The sequence below is a fragment of the Branchiostoma belcheri genome, unplaced genomic scaffold (genome assembly GCF_001625305.1).
Source record: "Branchiostoma belcheri isolate BF01 breed outbred unplaced genomic scaffold, Haploidv18h27 scaffold23, whole genome shotgun sequence".
Lineage (NCBI taxonomy): Eukaryota > Metazoa > Chordata > Leptocardii > Amphioxiformes > Branchiostomatidae > Branchiostoma > Branchiostoma belcheri.
Window position 1 is genome coordinate 3,119,108 of NW_017803824.1, and position 17,558 is coordinate 3,136,665.

At 41.1% G+C, this 17,558-nt stretch overlaps 2 protein-coding genes across 3 annotated transcripts in view; one reads left to right on the top strand and one right to left on the bottom strand.

Annotated features, from left to right (window-relative positions):
* Positions 1 to 8,775, top strand: part of LOC109470575 (FRAS1-related extracellular matrix protein 2-like) — a 28,892-nt gene extending 20,117 nt beyond the window's left edge. The window contains exons 10-24 of the mRNA XM_019769540.1: positions 68 to 232; positions 476 to 658; positions 1,015 to 1,298; positions 1,695 to 1,953; positions 2,375 to 2,488; positions 3,067 to 3,253; positions 3,648 to 3,855; positions 4,402 to 4,594; positions 5,013 to 5,117; positions 5,458 to 5,585; positions 5,961 to 6,095; positions 6,512 to 6,638; positions 6,965 to 7,152; positions 7,432 to 7,578; positions 7,845 to 8,775. Coding sequence (XP_019625099.1) covers positions 68 to 232; positions 476 to 658; positions 1,015 to 1,298; positions 1,695 to 1,953; positions 2,375 to 2,488; positions 3,067 to 3,253; positions 3,648 to 3,855; positions 4,402 to 4,594; positions 5,013 to 5,117; positions 5,458 to 5,585; positions 5,961 to 6,095; positions 6,512 to 6,638; positions 6,965 to 7,152; positions 7,432 to 7,578; positions 7,845 to 8,345 — 2,924 coding nt within the window. The 3' untranslated portion in view covers positions 8,346 to 8,775. The remainder of the gene's footprint in view (positions 1 to 67; positions 233 to 475; positions 659 to 1,014; positions 1,299 to 1,694; positions 1,954 to 2,374; positions 2,489 to 3,066; positions 3,254 to 3,647; positions 3,856 to 4,401; positions 4,595 to 5,012; positions 5,118 to 5,457; positions 5,586 to 5,960; positions 6,096 to 6,511; positions 6,639 to 6,964; positions 7,153 to 7,431; positions 7,579 to 7,844) is intronic.
* Positions 8,776 to 13,066: 4,291 nt separating this feature from the next.
* On the bottom strand, positions 13,067 to 17,444 carry LOC109470621 (transmembrane protein 165-like). 2 transcript variants are annotated; one of them, XM_019769642.1, is made up of 7 exons: positions 17,069 to 17,444; positions 16,091 to 16,358; positions 15,687 to 15,862; positions 15,277 to 15,327; positions 14,294 to 14,476; positions 13,900 to 14,005; positions 13,067 to 13,477 (listed from the first exon to the last, which is right to left on the bottom strand). In XM_019769642.1, exons 1-7 carry the CDS (start codon positions 17,267 to 17,269, stop codon positions 13,404 to 13,406), a joined length of 1,059 nt encoding a protein of 352 aa, XP_019625201.1. In that variant the 5' UTR covers positions 17,270 to 17,444; the 3' UTR covers positions 13,067 to 13,403. The 2 variants fall into 2 exon arrangements, with proteins under 2 accessions (XP_019625201.1, XP_019625203.1); XM_019769644.1 differs by lacking the exon at positions 15,277 to 15,327.
* Between the last annotated feature and the right edge of the window lie 114 nt (positions 17,445 to 17,558).

Consider the following 17,558-nt stretch of genomic DNA (forward strand, 5'->3'; position numbering starts at 1 on the left):
GAAGTAGCTTCAGTCCCATTAACCTTATGAGACACTGACTGTACCGATCAATTTTCTCCCCCTGTAGGAGAGAAGGAGAAGCCGTGTGTGGTTGTCCTGGTGAATGACACAGACTATGAGGAGGAGGAACAGTTCCGCCTGGTGCTGGGCTCTCCCTCCAGCGACTCTGCCCTCGCTGCCTCCATCGGAGCTCAGAATGAAACCCTCATCAAGGTCCACGATGAAGAAGACAGTAAGTATTGCCATACCTGCTGAATCACTCGAGAAATACTGTAATTCCTGATTTTTCATGGTACTTTTAGGTTTTATTTTTTAGTTTTCCTTTTTCTTCCCCCTCCCCATCTCCTGCTAGCCTGTGTTGTACATGTACTTTAAATTTGTGAAGTTATGCTTCAAACCTAAGATACTGTTCTGCCATATTATTATTTTATGTTTTCCCCACCCTTAATTTTCCTTACTTGTATTTTCCTCCCAGAACCAATCATCAAGCTGGGACAGGTGAAGTTCACGGTTAACGAACCCAAGTTCGATGATGAATATGCCATCGTGGAGATCCCAGTCATCCGGACAGGAGACACATCCAAAACCTCCATCGTCCGAGTTCACACCAAGGACGGGTCTGCCAAGTCTGGTCTGGACTACCTGCCGCTGTCTATGGGTATGACTGTGCATTTTTGTTGTGTCTTTAAGCCTATTGTACAATTCATTACATCTTGTTTAATAAATTCAAATGAATAGATGCATGTGAATGAGTTGCACTACAGTGCTCAAAATAAAGTACAATACAGTGCATTGTCAGGCCAGTTGAACCATTATACAGGACAATGTTACAAGATATTTTCCCTTCACACTTGTTGCTTGTTGGTTCATTTACCAACAAAATGACTTGACAAGTTGTCATGGTTCTGTACATGTATCTGTATGAGGTGTATTTGCTGTTTGGCACAACACACAGGCCATGTATAAGAAAGTAGCAACTGTTTTTATAACTTTTGGATGCACCTTTCCTTACAGAGGTGAAGTTTGGGAAGAACGTGACAAAGAGGATAGTTGAGGTTGAAGTCCTGTATGACGGGGAGCGTGAGATGAGGGAATCCTTCACTGTCCTGCTGAAGAACGACAGGAACATGATCGCGGAGACGCGGGACAAGAAGGCCATCATCTACATCGAGGAGATGAACAGGATGGCGGACGTGACCTTCCCGCTGCCTCCGCAGGTCGTGTCGCTCATGGACTATGACGACATGGTCGACGCTCGCGACAAACCGCCCGCGGGCTACCCTGTTGTTTGTGTCACTGTGAGTAATCATAACATTGTTAATGCATGGCTTTAGTTATCTGATAGTGTAGATACATAACAGGTTTATTCAAATGCAAATTTGTATTGAAATGAATTCTGTATGAATTCTGAATTCTTGATGGTCATGAAAATGCTGACATTGCTATTTTTGTGTAATAAGAATTACAAATGTACTATCATGGCAATACTTGACTACTTTAAAAACTGCTGAATATCAAAGTGTTGTACTTATTCATATTTGTGTTTGTTCCAGAAGGCAAAACTTACACTGCAAAATGTCTGAATTTCTTCTTTTAAAACATCCTATCTTCTTGTGCCTTTCATACTCTTGATGTGTGACTTGGACCCTTAGTTGTAAAAAAAAAGATAACTTTCCTATGTTTCCACCCTGTAGGCCTGCAATCCCAAGTTTACGGATTACGACAAGACCGGTTCCCTCTGCACCACAGAGAACATCAACGAAACCCTGACCAGGTACCGTTGGCGGGTGTCGGCTCCGAGCGGCCAGGACGGCGTGACCAATCGGCTGCGAGACGTGGAGTCCACGACGTACTTCACCAGCACACGGGAGATCACGCTGGACAGCATCTACTTTGGACCCAACAGTCGTGTGCAGTGTGTGGCCAGAGCAGTCAACAGTGATGGGGATCCTGGTATGTGTTACTGCTCAGTCTCTCATAGGGGATGGGGGCCCTGATCACCTACATGCAGTTATGATACAAAAAATCAACATCTATTGTCATAGTGCTGTTGTCATGTAACTCTTTTTTTAATCAGTAGACTTTCCCAGTAGGGCCATGACATGCAAGCCCTTTGGTGTAAAATTGTTCACTTTAGTTTGATTGCACAATTTTGGAGCAGTTTTGGAGAATCAGGACTTGATACTGTTACAAATATAACTTAACTGTTAGTGTTTAATTTTGTGGCCACAAAAAGATCATCTGGTCCTCCCAGTGATGTGTGTGAAGGCTTTTTAATATCCATACTCAGTTAGAGACAGTGTCAAACTCATGAGGCGGACTTAATATCAGTTTAGTATTTGCCTCCTAAGACAAATTACCATTCCTGTCTCAGGTCTGGAGTCCACGAGTGAGCCTGTGACCATCAGCAGTACAGAAGGTCTGTGTCAGCAGAGGGTGGCTGGTACCATCGGGGCTGATCCTTTCACTGCCAAGATGAGATACACAGGTAAACACAACACAGACAAACTTACAGGTACACAGGTAAACACAACACTACAGAATTACAAACTTACAGGTACAATTTTGTAGGTTATTATAGATCTGCAAAAGTCACAGGTAAAACTTAGTTTGTAAAACAATACAGTGTTACAAGCTTACATTTACAATTTTGTAGGTGAATATAGATCCACAGAAGTCACAGATAAAGCTCAGTTTGTAAAACAACAGAGAGTTACAAACTTACATTGTGCAATTTTGTAGGGGAATAGATTTTCATTAGTCACTGTGAAAATGGCTCTGTCAAAGATAATGTTACTCTACAAGCAGAGGTTGGATGGGGAGGTTGCTACCATCTTTCTATGTATGCAGTGCCATGAAAAAATGATACAGAAAACATCATATATGGCCTCCTTTAGTCAATATTGACCATTGTAAAATCCTATTTCATATCAGTCCTACAGCTTTGGCTATGGCTAAACTGAACAGAGGGTCTCTGCCACATGTATAGGACACATCTGTAAGCTGACTCAGGTCTGTTTCAGAAACCAAGTCACTAACTAACTGTTACAACAATCTTCCCCCCAGGAGCGGAGGACCCTGACCACCCTAACCTGATCCGTCTGTCCGTCACCATGCCCCACATCGACGGCATGCTGCCGGTCATCTCCACTCAGGAGCTGGCCAACTTCGAGATCACCCTGAGTCAGGACGGCACACGCATCGGCCTGCACAAGTGCTCCAACCTGCTGGACTATGACGAGGTGGACACCAGGTAAGGTAGACGTCTGTGTGATGATGTCAGATCATGTCTGGCATGATATAAAGATCAAAACCTAAGTGTTGATGTTGATGTATTCATTGTAAGGACTATTTCTGAATCAGTTCTTGGCTAAGTTGGCTTTAGTTGGCTAAGTTGGCTTTAGTTGGGAAAGTAATGTAATAGTTTTATAGATGTTAAGCCACTTGATATGTTGTCGTAATGTTTTGTCATGTCTTGTCTTGTTAGCAGGGCAAGCCTTTTGTAATAGCCACTGGCTAGTTAGTGTGAGGGTTGAACAGCCAAACCGAGAAATAAATTTAAAAAAAAACAACAAAAAAACACATGCATGATGTGTGGAGAGTTGAGAAACAAGTGCAGATCCTCTATTCTTTGCTTCTTCTTTCAGATATGGTTTCATCACTGACGAGACAAAGAACCCGAACATCGTTGGTGAGACTCAGCCTTACCAGTACAGCTCAGACCTGCGCGGGGAGAAGGCCCTGAGGTTCTACCGTAACCTGGACCTGGAGTCCTGTCTGTGGGAGTTTGTCTCGTACTATGACATGTCTGAGCTACTGACGGAGTGTGGGGGGCAGATTGGGACGGATGGACAGGTGAGAGAAATAACGCTAGCTGTTGAGTGTTTACAGTGGTGTTCTAGCCAGCCTGAAATCTTTTTCTGTTGTCTCAGTTTTGTTTGACATAACGTCATGTCATCAATGCAACAACACTAGGGAGTCAGGGGGCATGCTACCTCCAGAAAATTTTGAAACCTTACTCTTTGAAATTCTATGAAGTTCCTGCATTTTTGAGAAGCAAATTTTGATGGTAGACTAAGCTTAGTTTAGTGATGGATTTGGCAAAACTGTTGTCTGTCATGAGCAGCAAAATTCAGTCAAATGACGGAAAGATGGACGCTGGCTTGATCACTGGTTTACACCCCCCACCATTGCTGTACTGTACTGTAAATAATAGTACACATCATCATCAACAGGTCGGGGGTTCCCGGTCCCAGACCCTCTCCCTCCAATCCGCTTTACCCATCATGGCGCCCGCAAGGTATTCCTTAGGTAGCCCTACAGCCAGTAAAAGTTGGTCTATGTACGTCATGCAAGATTGCTGATATTGAATGTCTAACCTGTTGTGTGCCTTCCCTCCAGGTGCTGAACCTGGTACAGTCATACGTGACCCTCCGCGTGCCCCTGTATGTGTCCTACATCTTCCACTCCCCAGCGGCCGTTGGCGGCTGGCAGCACTTCGACTTGCAGTCCCAGCTCAGGCTCACCTTCGTGTACGACACCGCCATCTTGTGGCAGGACGGCATTAGTGCACCTCCAGAGGCACAACTACAAGGTATGGTATCCAGTCTTCCAGCACGTCATCAATCATTATGCCATTGAAGTACTGGAGCATATATTTGGAAGATGAAATTCAGAAAAGTTGAAAGAGTGTCTAATTTTTTTGTAATGGCACCCAACTTTCTGTCTGCAACAATTTCAACTTGTAAAGAGTAGCCACTACCAGGCTTTAGAAGTGTGCAGAAGGAGTAGAAATTGACCAAATACTTGAAATAGACAGCGAGTTGGTATCGAGCAGCAAATGTGCTCCTTCAGTGCACCAACTCCCCTGGCATGTTATCTGTCTTCTGGCCAATTTCTACTCTTTCCAGCTGCTTCTGAAGCCTAGAGGATGCTAGTTGCCTATTAAAAAGTGTAAATGTAAAAAAATGAGCAATGATCGGTACCTAATGCTGTGTGAAACATGCCCCCAGGTTACCTGTACCCAACTGGCATGCGGATCAACGGGGACGGGCGTCTGGTGGTCAACTTCAGGACGGAGGCCAGGTTCAGGGGACAGTTTGTTCTGGATCATCCAGGTAGGGAAATAAAATCTTCAACTTTGTATTAAAAAAACTCCTAACGATGGTGACCTCACCTGTATTGATTGGGACTGTCTGTTCATTTTTAATGTTTTTTAAAAATGTTATTCCTCTTTCTCTTTAGTGGTCTCATGATAATTGTGGCCTTATCTTTAACTTTTTTCCTCTAAATGTTTTGTCATTTTGCTGTACCTTTGTATCTGGCATTGGATAGGAGTAGTGAATAGTGGATTACCATTTCAGCACCAAGGAGAGAACTGTTCCCATTCCTATGTTATGTCCTGCTGTTCTAGTGTTGATCTAACAAAGTTATTCCTATCCTGTGACCTTCATCTAGGATCACAGCTGACCTCTATGGTGATGTCTGGAGAGAATGACCGTTTGACCTTCACCCTGGAAAATATCCGCAGCCAGACGACCTTCAACCAACCCGACCAGGAGTGGGAGTTCATCTCCGACTATGCTGTAAGTCAGATTTTCCTCTCCATGCCATTAATAAACATCAGAACAAGAAAAAAAGGGAGTAAAAACTAATGGCTTTGCTATCTTGAATTTCTAATGACTCTTCAGCTACAAGTTTCTGGTATGTTTTCATTGTCAATGTGGGATTTTACGATGTAGTGGTGAATAGTGGATTACCATTTCAGCACCAAGGACAGACCTATCCCCATTCCTATGTTATGGCAAAAAATGTTGACTTAACATGTAGTTATAGATTTTCATGGCAATATATTCCTCTGTGTGGCTTTGAAGGGAGAGATGTGAGGTTTATTTTTCCACCATGATTGTGTTTTATCAGTTTGGTATGTCATATTGAAAGTTTTTTTTTAACATTCTTAGGTAAGAGACTACTCGGGGACGTACCAGATCAAACTGGTTCCCTGCACCACCACAACTGACCAGACCTACAGTCTACCGATCGTCTGCACACCGCGGGAGCCCGTCACCTTCGACATGGACGTACGGTTCCAGCAGGTATGGGGACTACGTTGTACATTCCATTGGGTAATACCTGTGATGATTGGGATTGTTGGACTTTGCCTTTTAATGTGCTGCTCTGACTGTAGTTGGGAACAGTTATAGTGCAGTCAGTACGGTGAGAATCCTAGTGAGAATGACTACTCAAAGAACTAGTTAATGCAAATCAGTCATTTTGGACAAGTGGTCCTCTTATATACATTCTTTGAAGCATGGCTGATTTTGATTGTGCAGTGAACACATCTTTAATGACATTGTAAAACCAATGTTTGTTGCATACATTTTTGTAAAGCAATCCATGATAGATTCCCTCAGTTGTTGCAGTTCAGGGGATGACAAAGTGTTACCAAGTGTTATATATGTGTTTTGAATGAGGTAGATAAATGATTAAACCATTCTCCCCCTCCTGCCAGGTGTCGGATCCTGTTGCCACAGAGTTCAGTCTGAACACACAGTTCCACCTGCTGGCTAAGCGCTCCCTCTGGCTGTCTGATGGGTCCATGGGATTCGGGGAGGGCAGTGACACTGCCTTCGCTGCAGGTTGGTGTGGCAAACTTCTCAGCTTAGGTTGTGAAGAACAAAGTGAAAGGAGTTAAATGGCATCTTTGTGTGCCATGTTTTGCTATTTAGACTTTGGACCACATGATCAGTACTAGTGGTTCATATCCTGACTTCCCTGTCATGTTTGCAAACCCAGATTTTTATTCTCACCAGTAGAGACTACAGTCCTTTAGTGACATTAAAGTGTCTTTGGTCTCATGCTTTAGGACAACCACTCTGTGTTCACCTTCTTGCATACTCATTACAGTACCATGTAGCCAGCAACAACAGACAAGTGATGGACATGTATGTTAAATCCCCTCCAGGTGACACCATGTTTGGCCGTATCATGGTGGACCCGGTGCAGAACCTGGGCGACTCCTTCTTCCTGACCATCGAGAAGGTTTACCTGTGTACGGGGATTGAGGGGTACGTGCCCAAGTACAGCCCGGACGAGGGGGAGTACGGATGTGTGGCCGAGTCACCCAAGCTGCTGCACACCATGAAAGTCTTGGTAAGGACAGTATAAAGTAGAGTGGATTCATTCCTCAAGCTAACTGACATCTGTCACAATGCAGTTGTCCCTCGATCAGTAAGATAGACATTTGAGGTTGCATAGTTCTTGTTTAGAACTATCCTCTTTTGTTCAAGTCTTGAACAGCTTCTATGCAAGTGGCTACATGTACATGTAGTTCTCTTTCATCAACACTTGAATGTTGAACAAATAGCAGTTCAACTATGTTTGTCTCTATATGTATGCCTGGGTCTACAATATTGTACCTCTTTTCTACAGGATAAGGGAGCCCCGAACACAGTGGTTGAAGAGTGGAGCAGTGTTCCTTTCAATGCTGTTCTGGCGATTGACGACCCCTCGGCTGCCACGCTGACAAACCAGGCTGGGTCTGACGGATTCAGGATGGATGCTACACCACTGTTCCAGGTTAGAGTGCAGTTATGTTAACTGATTTACTCAGCAAAGAAGGAAAAATATCTCTTTTCCTGTTTATCCCTAGTATTAACTCTTTTAGGTTCATTTTATTGAAGCTGGAAACAAGCATCTTGTCAGAAAGCATTGTCTTTGAGATACTCTCAGATGTTTCTCCATATTTTTTTGCTGAAGACATTTCCCTGGATGAATGAGCACTGTTTTAGGCAGTTGAGGCTTGTATTTAGAAATGATAAGTAATCCATTGCTCTACCTTCCAGGTGTCCAGTGGTAGAACGTGGTTCATCCATGCCATCTACACGGTCCGCTCGGAGGAGAATCGTAACCGAGGGCTGAGGAAGCGAAGTATCACCTTCCACAGCATCACGGCGGCCAACGAGGATTCTTCTGAAATACTACTTCCTCGTTATCGCCGTTCAGGCACTCTGCCGCCGGAGGAGGTGGAACAGATTGGGAAGAACGGGATGGGCACCAACCTGCACCGCGTGATGCTGAACTTCACCGCCACGGGACGGTACAACGAACCCGACGACCAGATCGACATCGGGCCCGGAGACGGGAACTACGACATGGCGCCCAACGAAAAAGAAAACATGATTCCTTACATTCCAATAGCGGCTGTAATATGCGCCGTAGCTCTGCTCGCTTGCTGTATATTTGCAGTGTGTGCGTTCCGCAGGAGGAAAAAGCGCACGGAAACCAAGACTGTCACAACCGTTTATAACACGCCTAGCCAAAGCACAGACGCCTCTGAGGTGTGATAACAACGTAGGCAAACATATAGGAACATTTCTATCTGTAGTTGCGGCTAATCTTAGTTTGCGTAGCATTCTCGGCTGTATCATTTTGTAAAGGACAACGATTTTAAACCGCTTTTATTGTACATTACTAGGCCAGTGGATAATAGCACGCTTGAATTTTTTGTTTGAATATTTTATTCCAGTTCTTTTGTTGACATTATGCAAGCTTTTAATACTTCCAGCCAAACTAAACATATCTAGAAGAACAAATCATGCAAATAACTGACAGTGCCACAATGCTACTTGCTGGCACACCGCCACACAGTAACAATATGTTTTGTTGTCAGATGCTGGTATCTTTACCTGAACTTAATCTTTTATGTTTTGTTGCTTTTTTATAGTTACCAAAAGTTAGGTCTCGAATTTTCAGAACACTACAAAGGAAATCTGTCTATATTATTAATAGCCTTTATTCATCTTGGTTAAATGCACAGACAGACAGGCAGTTGACTGTAGTCATATGTATGCAAGTACTGAGAGGAAAAAAATGTAAATTTTTAAGAAAACCTAAGACTGATTACATCCTCTAACAACTCTACAGGCAACATAGTGGCCACCTGGAATTGTAACAAGTTGATACACAACTGTAACAACATGTAGCAACAAGATTGCACAACATGTGTAACATTGCTCTCAGGTAGCTGGCCGCATTCTTGTTTTAAGTTGCCAATGCTGTGGACAATCTAAGCTTGCAATCTTGTCAACTGAAATTGTAATCATGACTAAAAGATTCTGCATCGCAGTGCGAGGGAATTTATGATTATTGTAATATTTAGCATAATGTTGTCATTATTAACTTGTGCTTTTTTATGCTTAAGCCAATGTTTTTATATCTTTTAACTGCTTATTGAATTTGTGTAGAATTTGCTTGAAATGTAGACTTCAATACGGAAAATTTGCACACTCTTGTGCATGTATGTACTATGAAATCAATGCTGCTGTAATATTATCACAGTAATCATATGTAGAGCTAGAAACATCACAATGTGAATAGGACAATATGCAACTTTGTGGGAGTAGGATTTAGTTTTTATTAAGCAGCAAAATCATCTCATCTTACTTATACTGTATCACATTTAGGTAGGGATTCTGCACAGAGTGTTTTATTTTCATCTCAAAATCTAGATCTAGTTTTGTAGTTTTGTTTGTTTATGTGTCGTTTCTTTTGTATGATAAATGTTTCAGATATGATTGAGATTCTATTATGTGGATCTCCCTATAGTTACTGCCTCTGAGGCACAGGAATGTTTGACTCTTTTGTAATCAACAAACCTATGGTGCTAAAGTCTTGTGATGTACACTGTTACATTGGAAGGGTAGTTATACTACCTACATTGACAGCAGTTTTTCCCCTACTATTACTTGGTATGGTGGGCCATGTAACTACACAACTCTATCATTTCAAACAAGTCATATAGTCATGATTTATCTTCCATAGAAGGTGATATAATCTACCATAAAGTGACAAAAAAGTCAGCAACTTTGGAGTACCTGTCATCATGCCAGTATAAATGTTAAGGGGAATAACTGAACAACACTACTACAAACCCAATTTTGGAGATATCTGAAATTCCTTGTTTTTTATTTGGCAAACAACTTTAAACAAGTGAAAATCAAGCAGGGACCCTGTTGTCACCCACAAGATCAAGGATGTGGGGCCAAATGATATTATTTGTTGGGTAAATTAATGTTGCAACGATTTTGCAAATGAGATCCCCGATATTACTAGTATTCCATCCTATCTCTATACTTCACTCAACCTGGACAGTTTATGACAGAATAAACTTTGTACTGGAGTTGACAAACCTGTTGGTTGGTTTCTTGTTCTTATACGTTTATTAGTTTGTAGAATTATTACATCAGATCGTGATGTCCACGATTGAAAAGACATGAATATGTAAATTTAAGGTTCCCAGCATCGATGCAATTGGATGCACCGAAAATGATGCAAGGGAGAAGTCAAATTTGATGACAAATCTTTATTATTATTGACAATAGAGACCATATTTTCTGAGAGTTTGACAAATACATGATATCAGACTAATCGTCTGTAGTACATGGCATGACTTGTATGAGTGCATAGAAACATGACACAGAAATACGATGAACATAGCTGCATGTCATTGCCTTAAGTAGACATTTCTTTGCTTTTTAAAAAATATCCTCTGGTGGGATAGCATCCTAGTTCATTACTACAGGTACATGCTTCCAGTCCTCACTACTTAGTGAGCAAGCGTACAAGGGCAGTACTCGCATGTAGAAATGAACTAGGACAATACCCACACTACGACCTGATGATTGTGATATGTGTTGTTCACATGAAAGCAAAGGCTGTGTTACAGGAACAGGATATGATTAATGTTAGTTTTGTTTCTACAGGCATGATGATGAATGGAAGAGTATGACTTACTGTAGCTGATGCTTGAGAGTTGCTTGATATGACATCCAAAAAAATGTTAGTGCAAAGATGCATGTCACTTTGGCCTGAAGGTGCACAAGAAGTTTGTTAGTTGCCTCAACTCTGCAGCTTTGGATGAAGAAATGGTAGTAACATATAACATAGCAGCTACATTCAATACCTACTCATTTGCCAATACAGTTACTGTACATGTATTTATACAGGATGAACTGCAATTCAAAACAATCCTGCTTGCAAAACTGAGATACTCAATGTGCAGGCATATTGTTTCCATTATAAATCTTAATATCTACATGTACAATAGATCTGGCACGCTTTTTATTGCCCCTTTTACATGTATGTCATTTCCTCACTGAGGATGTACATTGAGGACTCTCATCATGAAAGTCAACCAGGACGAGCAAATATTCTAATACAAATTTATCCTGCATTAGTACTTCAGCAAGACCATTTCTTGTGACATCTTCTACTGTAAGGGAAGAATCCTATCAACAATACCTTATTATGACCAATACCAACAAAACAGAAAATGGAACAAAGACGGAATAAAAACAATCCACGTAAATAACGAGAAAACAAATTTGATACATTATTGACATTTGCTTAAATCAAGTCAACATAACAATTTCTTTTTAGTACAAAAGATGCTCAAACTATCTACTACTACATTGTTTGCACTGAGCATGAGTACTTTTACACCATCTACATTGTACACCTGTAAGCTTTTTGTGCATATACCATGTACACCATTTTAGCTACTCTCCAAGCAGAGGTTTGGGTTTTGGGGGTATTTTTAGCGTGTTTTTAGGCTGTTTTATCGGGGTTACTCTTTTGCACTGAATTTTTTTGTTGGGAAAAAAAATTCAGTGCAAATGAGAAACCCCAATAAAAAAAGCCCAAAATCACGCTAAAAATACCCCCAAAAGCCAAACCTCTGCTTGGAGAGTACATTTTAGCAACACCTCCAGTGAGGAGAGTTTTGTGTTCATCCCTGGCAAGTTGTATGTATAAATTGCACTTCTCCTACTTTGCTGAACAGCACACCTGTACATTCTAATTGAAACCTTACAGTAAGGCCAAACCGACTTGATTTTATGATGACATCCTCTATAGACACCCCAAAACTGAAGTGACTGAAAAAGGAGAAAAGATGGCCAAAGAAATCCCTTATCCTTGTTCTTTCGGGAGGTACAAAAAGTTTTCTTCTTTCAGAATTCAACAAAAATTTTAGCTTTTTAACAATTTACAGCATTGTTGTTGCAAGTTTTTGCCATTAGTTTCAAGGGGTGATGGCTTACTTTTTCTTTCAATGTGTAAACAAACTGATGCACTCTGGTGTCATGCATAAATTCAAGTTAGTGTGGCTTAATAACAGACATGTAATGTTACTGTACATTGCTGCTACCCTGCCAAAACTTCACAGGACATATACATGTACATGTACATTATGTACAGTCAAACAAATACCATCATCTGTGACTGAATTCTCTTGAAAAACGTCACCTAGCAGCAGCCATAATACGTCTGCCATAAATAACATTCCACACTATCCTGTTTCTTACAAGGTATCTCCTCTTGCCGTCCTATGTCTTTATGACAATATACCAGATATACAAAATGTACTTGCTATTGGAGGGTTCACTACATCACATTCATCCAATTTGCCAACTCTTCCCAGTAACAATATACTATGACTTTCATAATATGACTTTCAGTTGAAAGTCCTTGAATAATCTGTACATTGCCTTATGGAATAGTCACATGTTTTGCCCAATCAATTCAGATCACTTTTTATACTCAGTGATGTACTAATGAGAAGAATTTCATGCAGGAGCAGAAAAACAAATTTAATCCATAAGCCATTCAGCTTCTATAGGGCACATAAATTTGATTTGTTATTTAGGCCATGTTGTTTGATTATATGGATGACATCCTCCGGGAGCCCCAAAACTGATGCGCGCGTGCGAATAAAAAAAAAGTTTTGCAAAAAAAAAGTTCTTTTCATTATGAAATCTACGTGGTCATGAGGGTTGAGCAAATGGCACAGAATATGGTTTGGCGAATAATCTAGTCTTCAAGTTCATTTCTTTACAATTTCAACTTTTTTCGTTTGATTTTGGCATTCTACAACATTGGTATAGTTTTTATTAATTTTTTTTGTAACTTATGGTATATTATTTTCTCATTTTGCAACTGTTTTGTACGATTTACAGTATGGTTGAAAACTTTTTTTTTTTGGAAACGGACGAAAATTCATGCGCGCGGATGTCATCCATATAATCAAATCAACATGGCCTTATTTAAAAAAAGACAATGCTTAACTGGATGATGAACTGTCTGAAAAGTCTGGGGGGTTATTCTGTACCTTGGTTCAGGAAGTATCTGGGAGTGAATATCGATAGCCAAGTTTTCCTCTCAAGACATTTTGTTCTCTGAATCGTTAAAAATTAAATGTTTGAAAATCAAGAAATAAGTGTGGCCTTAAACTGATAAACCCTTACTCTGATTGAACAGCTTAACTCATACCTTATTCCCTACACATAGTAAACTATTTATTACATTTACGGCTTGGAGTATTCTACATGTAGTTGCACATAATTTCATTCCTCCTCCTGCCCAATGAAGAAAGCCGACAGGGCAAATATCAGGAACACCACTCCACCTACAAGGGTGACTGTAATGCAATGGGAAGGGAGCGGTAAAAATGCTATCGAGGTAACAGTACATTTTGCCACCAAGACATTTTGACATTATATGCTTGTAGCTTAACTTCTGTTGTTGTGAATGTTTAGGATTGAAGTTGTCCTAACGGCAAAAGTTCAATATATTCCTCCGGCAAGAGGTAGTCAGAGTTAGAAAATATAAATAAGATGCAGACCCAAAACAAGTGTAGTATACTCTGTGACACATTTCAAAGACTCTAAACTTCCAATCAAACAGTGCAATGAAACAGACTTCCCAACAAAAAATGCCTTATACAGCTTGAATATTGTACTTACAAAGTTACAAACATAAAGACTACTGGTAGCACAGAAACAATGCTTACACTGTACACCAGATTTAAGTTTGTGTGATACAGAAACAGAGGAACCTTACCTGTTCTGACAGAGATCCTTTGTGCTATCATCCTCCCTCCTATCACAGCTAGACCTGTACAAAGGGCGTGGCCTAAGATTCCACCAATGGTGACTCCCAAAACATCCTTTAAAAAAAAGGAAGCAAACGTGTGAAAAACTTTTTGATATATAGTAATAATTTTATTCAGAAATACTTTTCAAAAACGTTCTCAGTCATGGATTGCAGAACAAAGTTTCAATTTTACATTACCTGAAGTAACATGAATTATTATATAACCAAATGCTACTGAACAATGAGGCTCCATTTGCTATATCCATTATAAAATCAAGATTTGCTCAATGATTACTTGGTTGAGAGGAAAACTGGCTATGTTAGTGAGAACAAGACAAGAATATATCCAGATAAAGCTGACCTCTCGTGCTGCGAGTATGATAGTGGTGATCTGTGAGCGGTCGCCCCACTCTGCCAGGAATGTCATGACGAAGGACTGGAGGAAGATGGGAGAGAAGATTCCCCAGACTCGCCGCCAGCTGCCTCCCCGGATCACTCCTGACTCCGCGTCCTGCGTAACCGGCGTCCGAGACTCCATCTCCATCTGGAACAGGTAGGGAGGAAACTTACAGGTTACTGCAATGTATTTCCTTAGTTCTTGTAAAGTATAGATTAAGCAAGAGGACACAATAATGTTAGTCTGGATGCCAGACCCACAGCACACTAGGCTCAAAGTTATCCAGTGTGCAGTGGATAACTTTGAGCCTAGTGTGCTGTGGGTCTAGTCTTGTATCCAGGCTATAGTAATGTACAATCAAAAGTCCAATGTACAATTTACTTCTTGTAATCCTTGAACCTTTTCTAACACCAGACCCAAACAATTTCATTAGTGGTTATCCCCAAGATGATTGCTATACAGGGCAGGGCAGGACAGTAAGTTCCAAGCAGATGCAAGGCCTCCATTGGAAGTGTGCATCAATCATATTACACACAAAACATGCTAAAAATAGCATAAAAACAAGCTGTGGATCTGCTTGGAGACTACAGCACAGCACAGCAGATCGTAGTACAGGGTAGGACAGCGTTCCCCCGTAGTGACACCACACCTGTATGAGGGCCTGCAAGCCCTTTTTCGAAAGGCGTAAACAGGCCGTTTTAGACTTCGTAATTCGTAGGCAGCCTCCGCAAAAATCAACGTAATTCGTAATTGGACATTAGCCGCAAATCGTAAAGTCGTAATCAGCTCTGAGACTTAAACGTAATTCGTAATAGGCGGCGAAAATTTTGCGCAATTCGTAATCACTACCCCCCCTTGTAGGCCCTCCTGTATCATGTTACACACTCATGACCTTGTCCCCAACACAACCGTGTTGCCATAGCAACAGCAGCCACGCGTCCTCTCACCTGCCTGCCCGAAACATCTACGCCTTGTTCCAACAGAAGTTGTTTAGCAATCTAGTTAATATAATAGAGATTGAGAAAATGAGCTGGTGTTCAGTGAAAGACCATATGCCAAAAAAACACACAAGCAAAGATATGTCTGAACTCTGAGGCAAAATTATTATATGACAATAAGATGAAGGACCATGCAAAAATGAAATGTACCAAAAACCAGTAATGATGCAGTGAAAGAATAGCATAGTCTATTAGAACCGGTTCAGATGAACATGTTTGTTGTCTTAGGCCACACCCTTTAATTTTGAAGTTAACTTTAGCGATGAATTATAACAAACTAAATTGAAGTCTCCGGGTAAAACCACCAGTTTTATACTGCAAAAGTTTGTAAGAGAAATCTCTTCGCATTTAAAACCCACCTCTTCATCTTTTTGTTTGAGCTCTCTCTGTACTTCTTCAAACTCCTCCTGTGCCTCATCCTCCTCCATGTAGTACCCTTCCTTCAGCATCTTCAGCCCAAAGATCACAAACAGGCCGGTGGAGATGTAGTAGGTGTACACACGGGGGATGATCATGGTGGCAAAGCCCATCAGAGCTAAACATGGAGACAGGATCTTAGTACTATATATATATATATATAAAGTTAGTATAACGTTATATACATAGCTAAACTTTGTTGTAGCAGTAGAAGAAATACTGTACAATGAGCAAATATTTGGCTCAGTCTCTACTACAGTCAGTCCTCTTTTTTTGCCAGACTGCAGTACTCTCTACTAAAGTACTACTTTCTTTCCTCTTGTACATTTAGATTTGTTCCTCCTACCTGAGAGAATAGTCATGACAGCCAGCGCCCCCAGAGCGCCCACGAACACCGTAACACGGGAGTATCTCATGGCCATGATGGCGGCAATGAAGAACGTCTTGTCTCCGAGCTCTGACACGATGATCACGGACAGCGAGGCTATGAAGGCGTGGATAAAGCCAAGATTGGCACCTTTTGTGTAGGAGCCTACTATACTGTCCTGCTCTGCATTCATCATCCCAGCGTCTTTAGACAGGGCCACTGTGGAGGCAACTTCTCGCTTCTGTATCTGAAAATGACGATAGATCAAAAGTAGATGTATCAAACAAACAAAAAAATGCACCCAGGTACTACTACAGGTAAGTTTATGACTACAGACTACATTGTATTTAACATTGTCACGTACACGTAACTAAGGAAGATGTTTAATGATTTACTCAGAGTTGAGATAGCAAAGCCACATCTCTCAAAAAAGGTCTGTTGGTGACTGACAGTCTCTCTACTGGCTATTAAGTACATGTATAAAACTGTTGCCAAAACATGACATCTGATCAATCTTACATGCAGACCCTCCATTTGTTTTATGTATGGGTGTATTAAAACACGGGGTCACAGTCTATTGTCAATGACTCCATGTAACATGTAACTAGAGAAGAAATTATATGCTTTTGACGTCAGGAGCCAGACCCTGAGTGCCCTACAGGGCATCATATGACCAAATCTAATTTAAACTCAAGTCTGAAACTATTATGGGCATTGTCCATATGAAGTTGACTGTGATACCTAAAAGTAAACTAATTCAATAAACCTTAAGCGTTTTTTTTCACTTCCTTTAGTCTGTTTGAATGCAAATGTCCTACAATGGAAGTGGGATTAGCGTAACAATGACAGAAATCTCAGTTACAGTTTCGGCCACTTCTTCGGTAAACATCTTGGAAAAGTGCCACGACGTCAGTGAGTTATAGAAGCATGCACCCGGAAGTTGCTGGTTTTACTCACGTCTTGTATCGCCTTCTCCTGTTCCTGATCCTCTATGTCGAAGGGCATCTTCTCGCCCGCTACGTGCGCTATGGCGGCCAGCATCACGACCAGAAACAACACCTGTTGTGAGAGAACTAGGCTCAAAAGTCGTCGGAAAGCCATGGGCGCCGGGGAAGAAGGTGGGAGGGCGAACCCGCGGCCTACGCGAATCTGAGACATTTTGCCGGGACTCGAGCAGTCTACGTAAGACGATGTTGAGAAGAATCAAATCTGGCAGATCTTCGTCTTTTCTTACGTGTCATACGTTGCGGTAAGCGCCCACAAATGCCGGGAATCACAGCGAGATTTATCAAAGCCCAAATTTGTAAGCTTTAGCCGCCATGATGGTTTATACCATAGTTACGAGAGGGGTATCTGTAATATTATCTTGGGAGAATTTTCTATATTTTAAAATCAATAAGTCATTTAAAAAGATAATTACAAAAAATACCAGATATATATCCTGTAC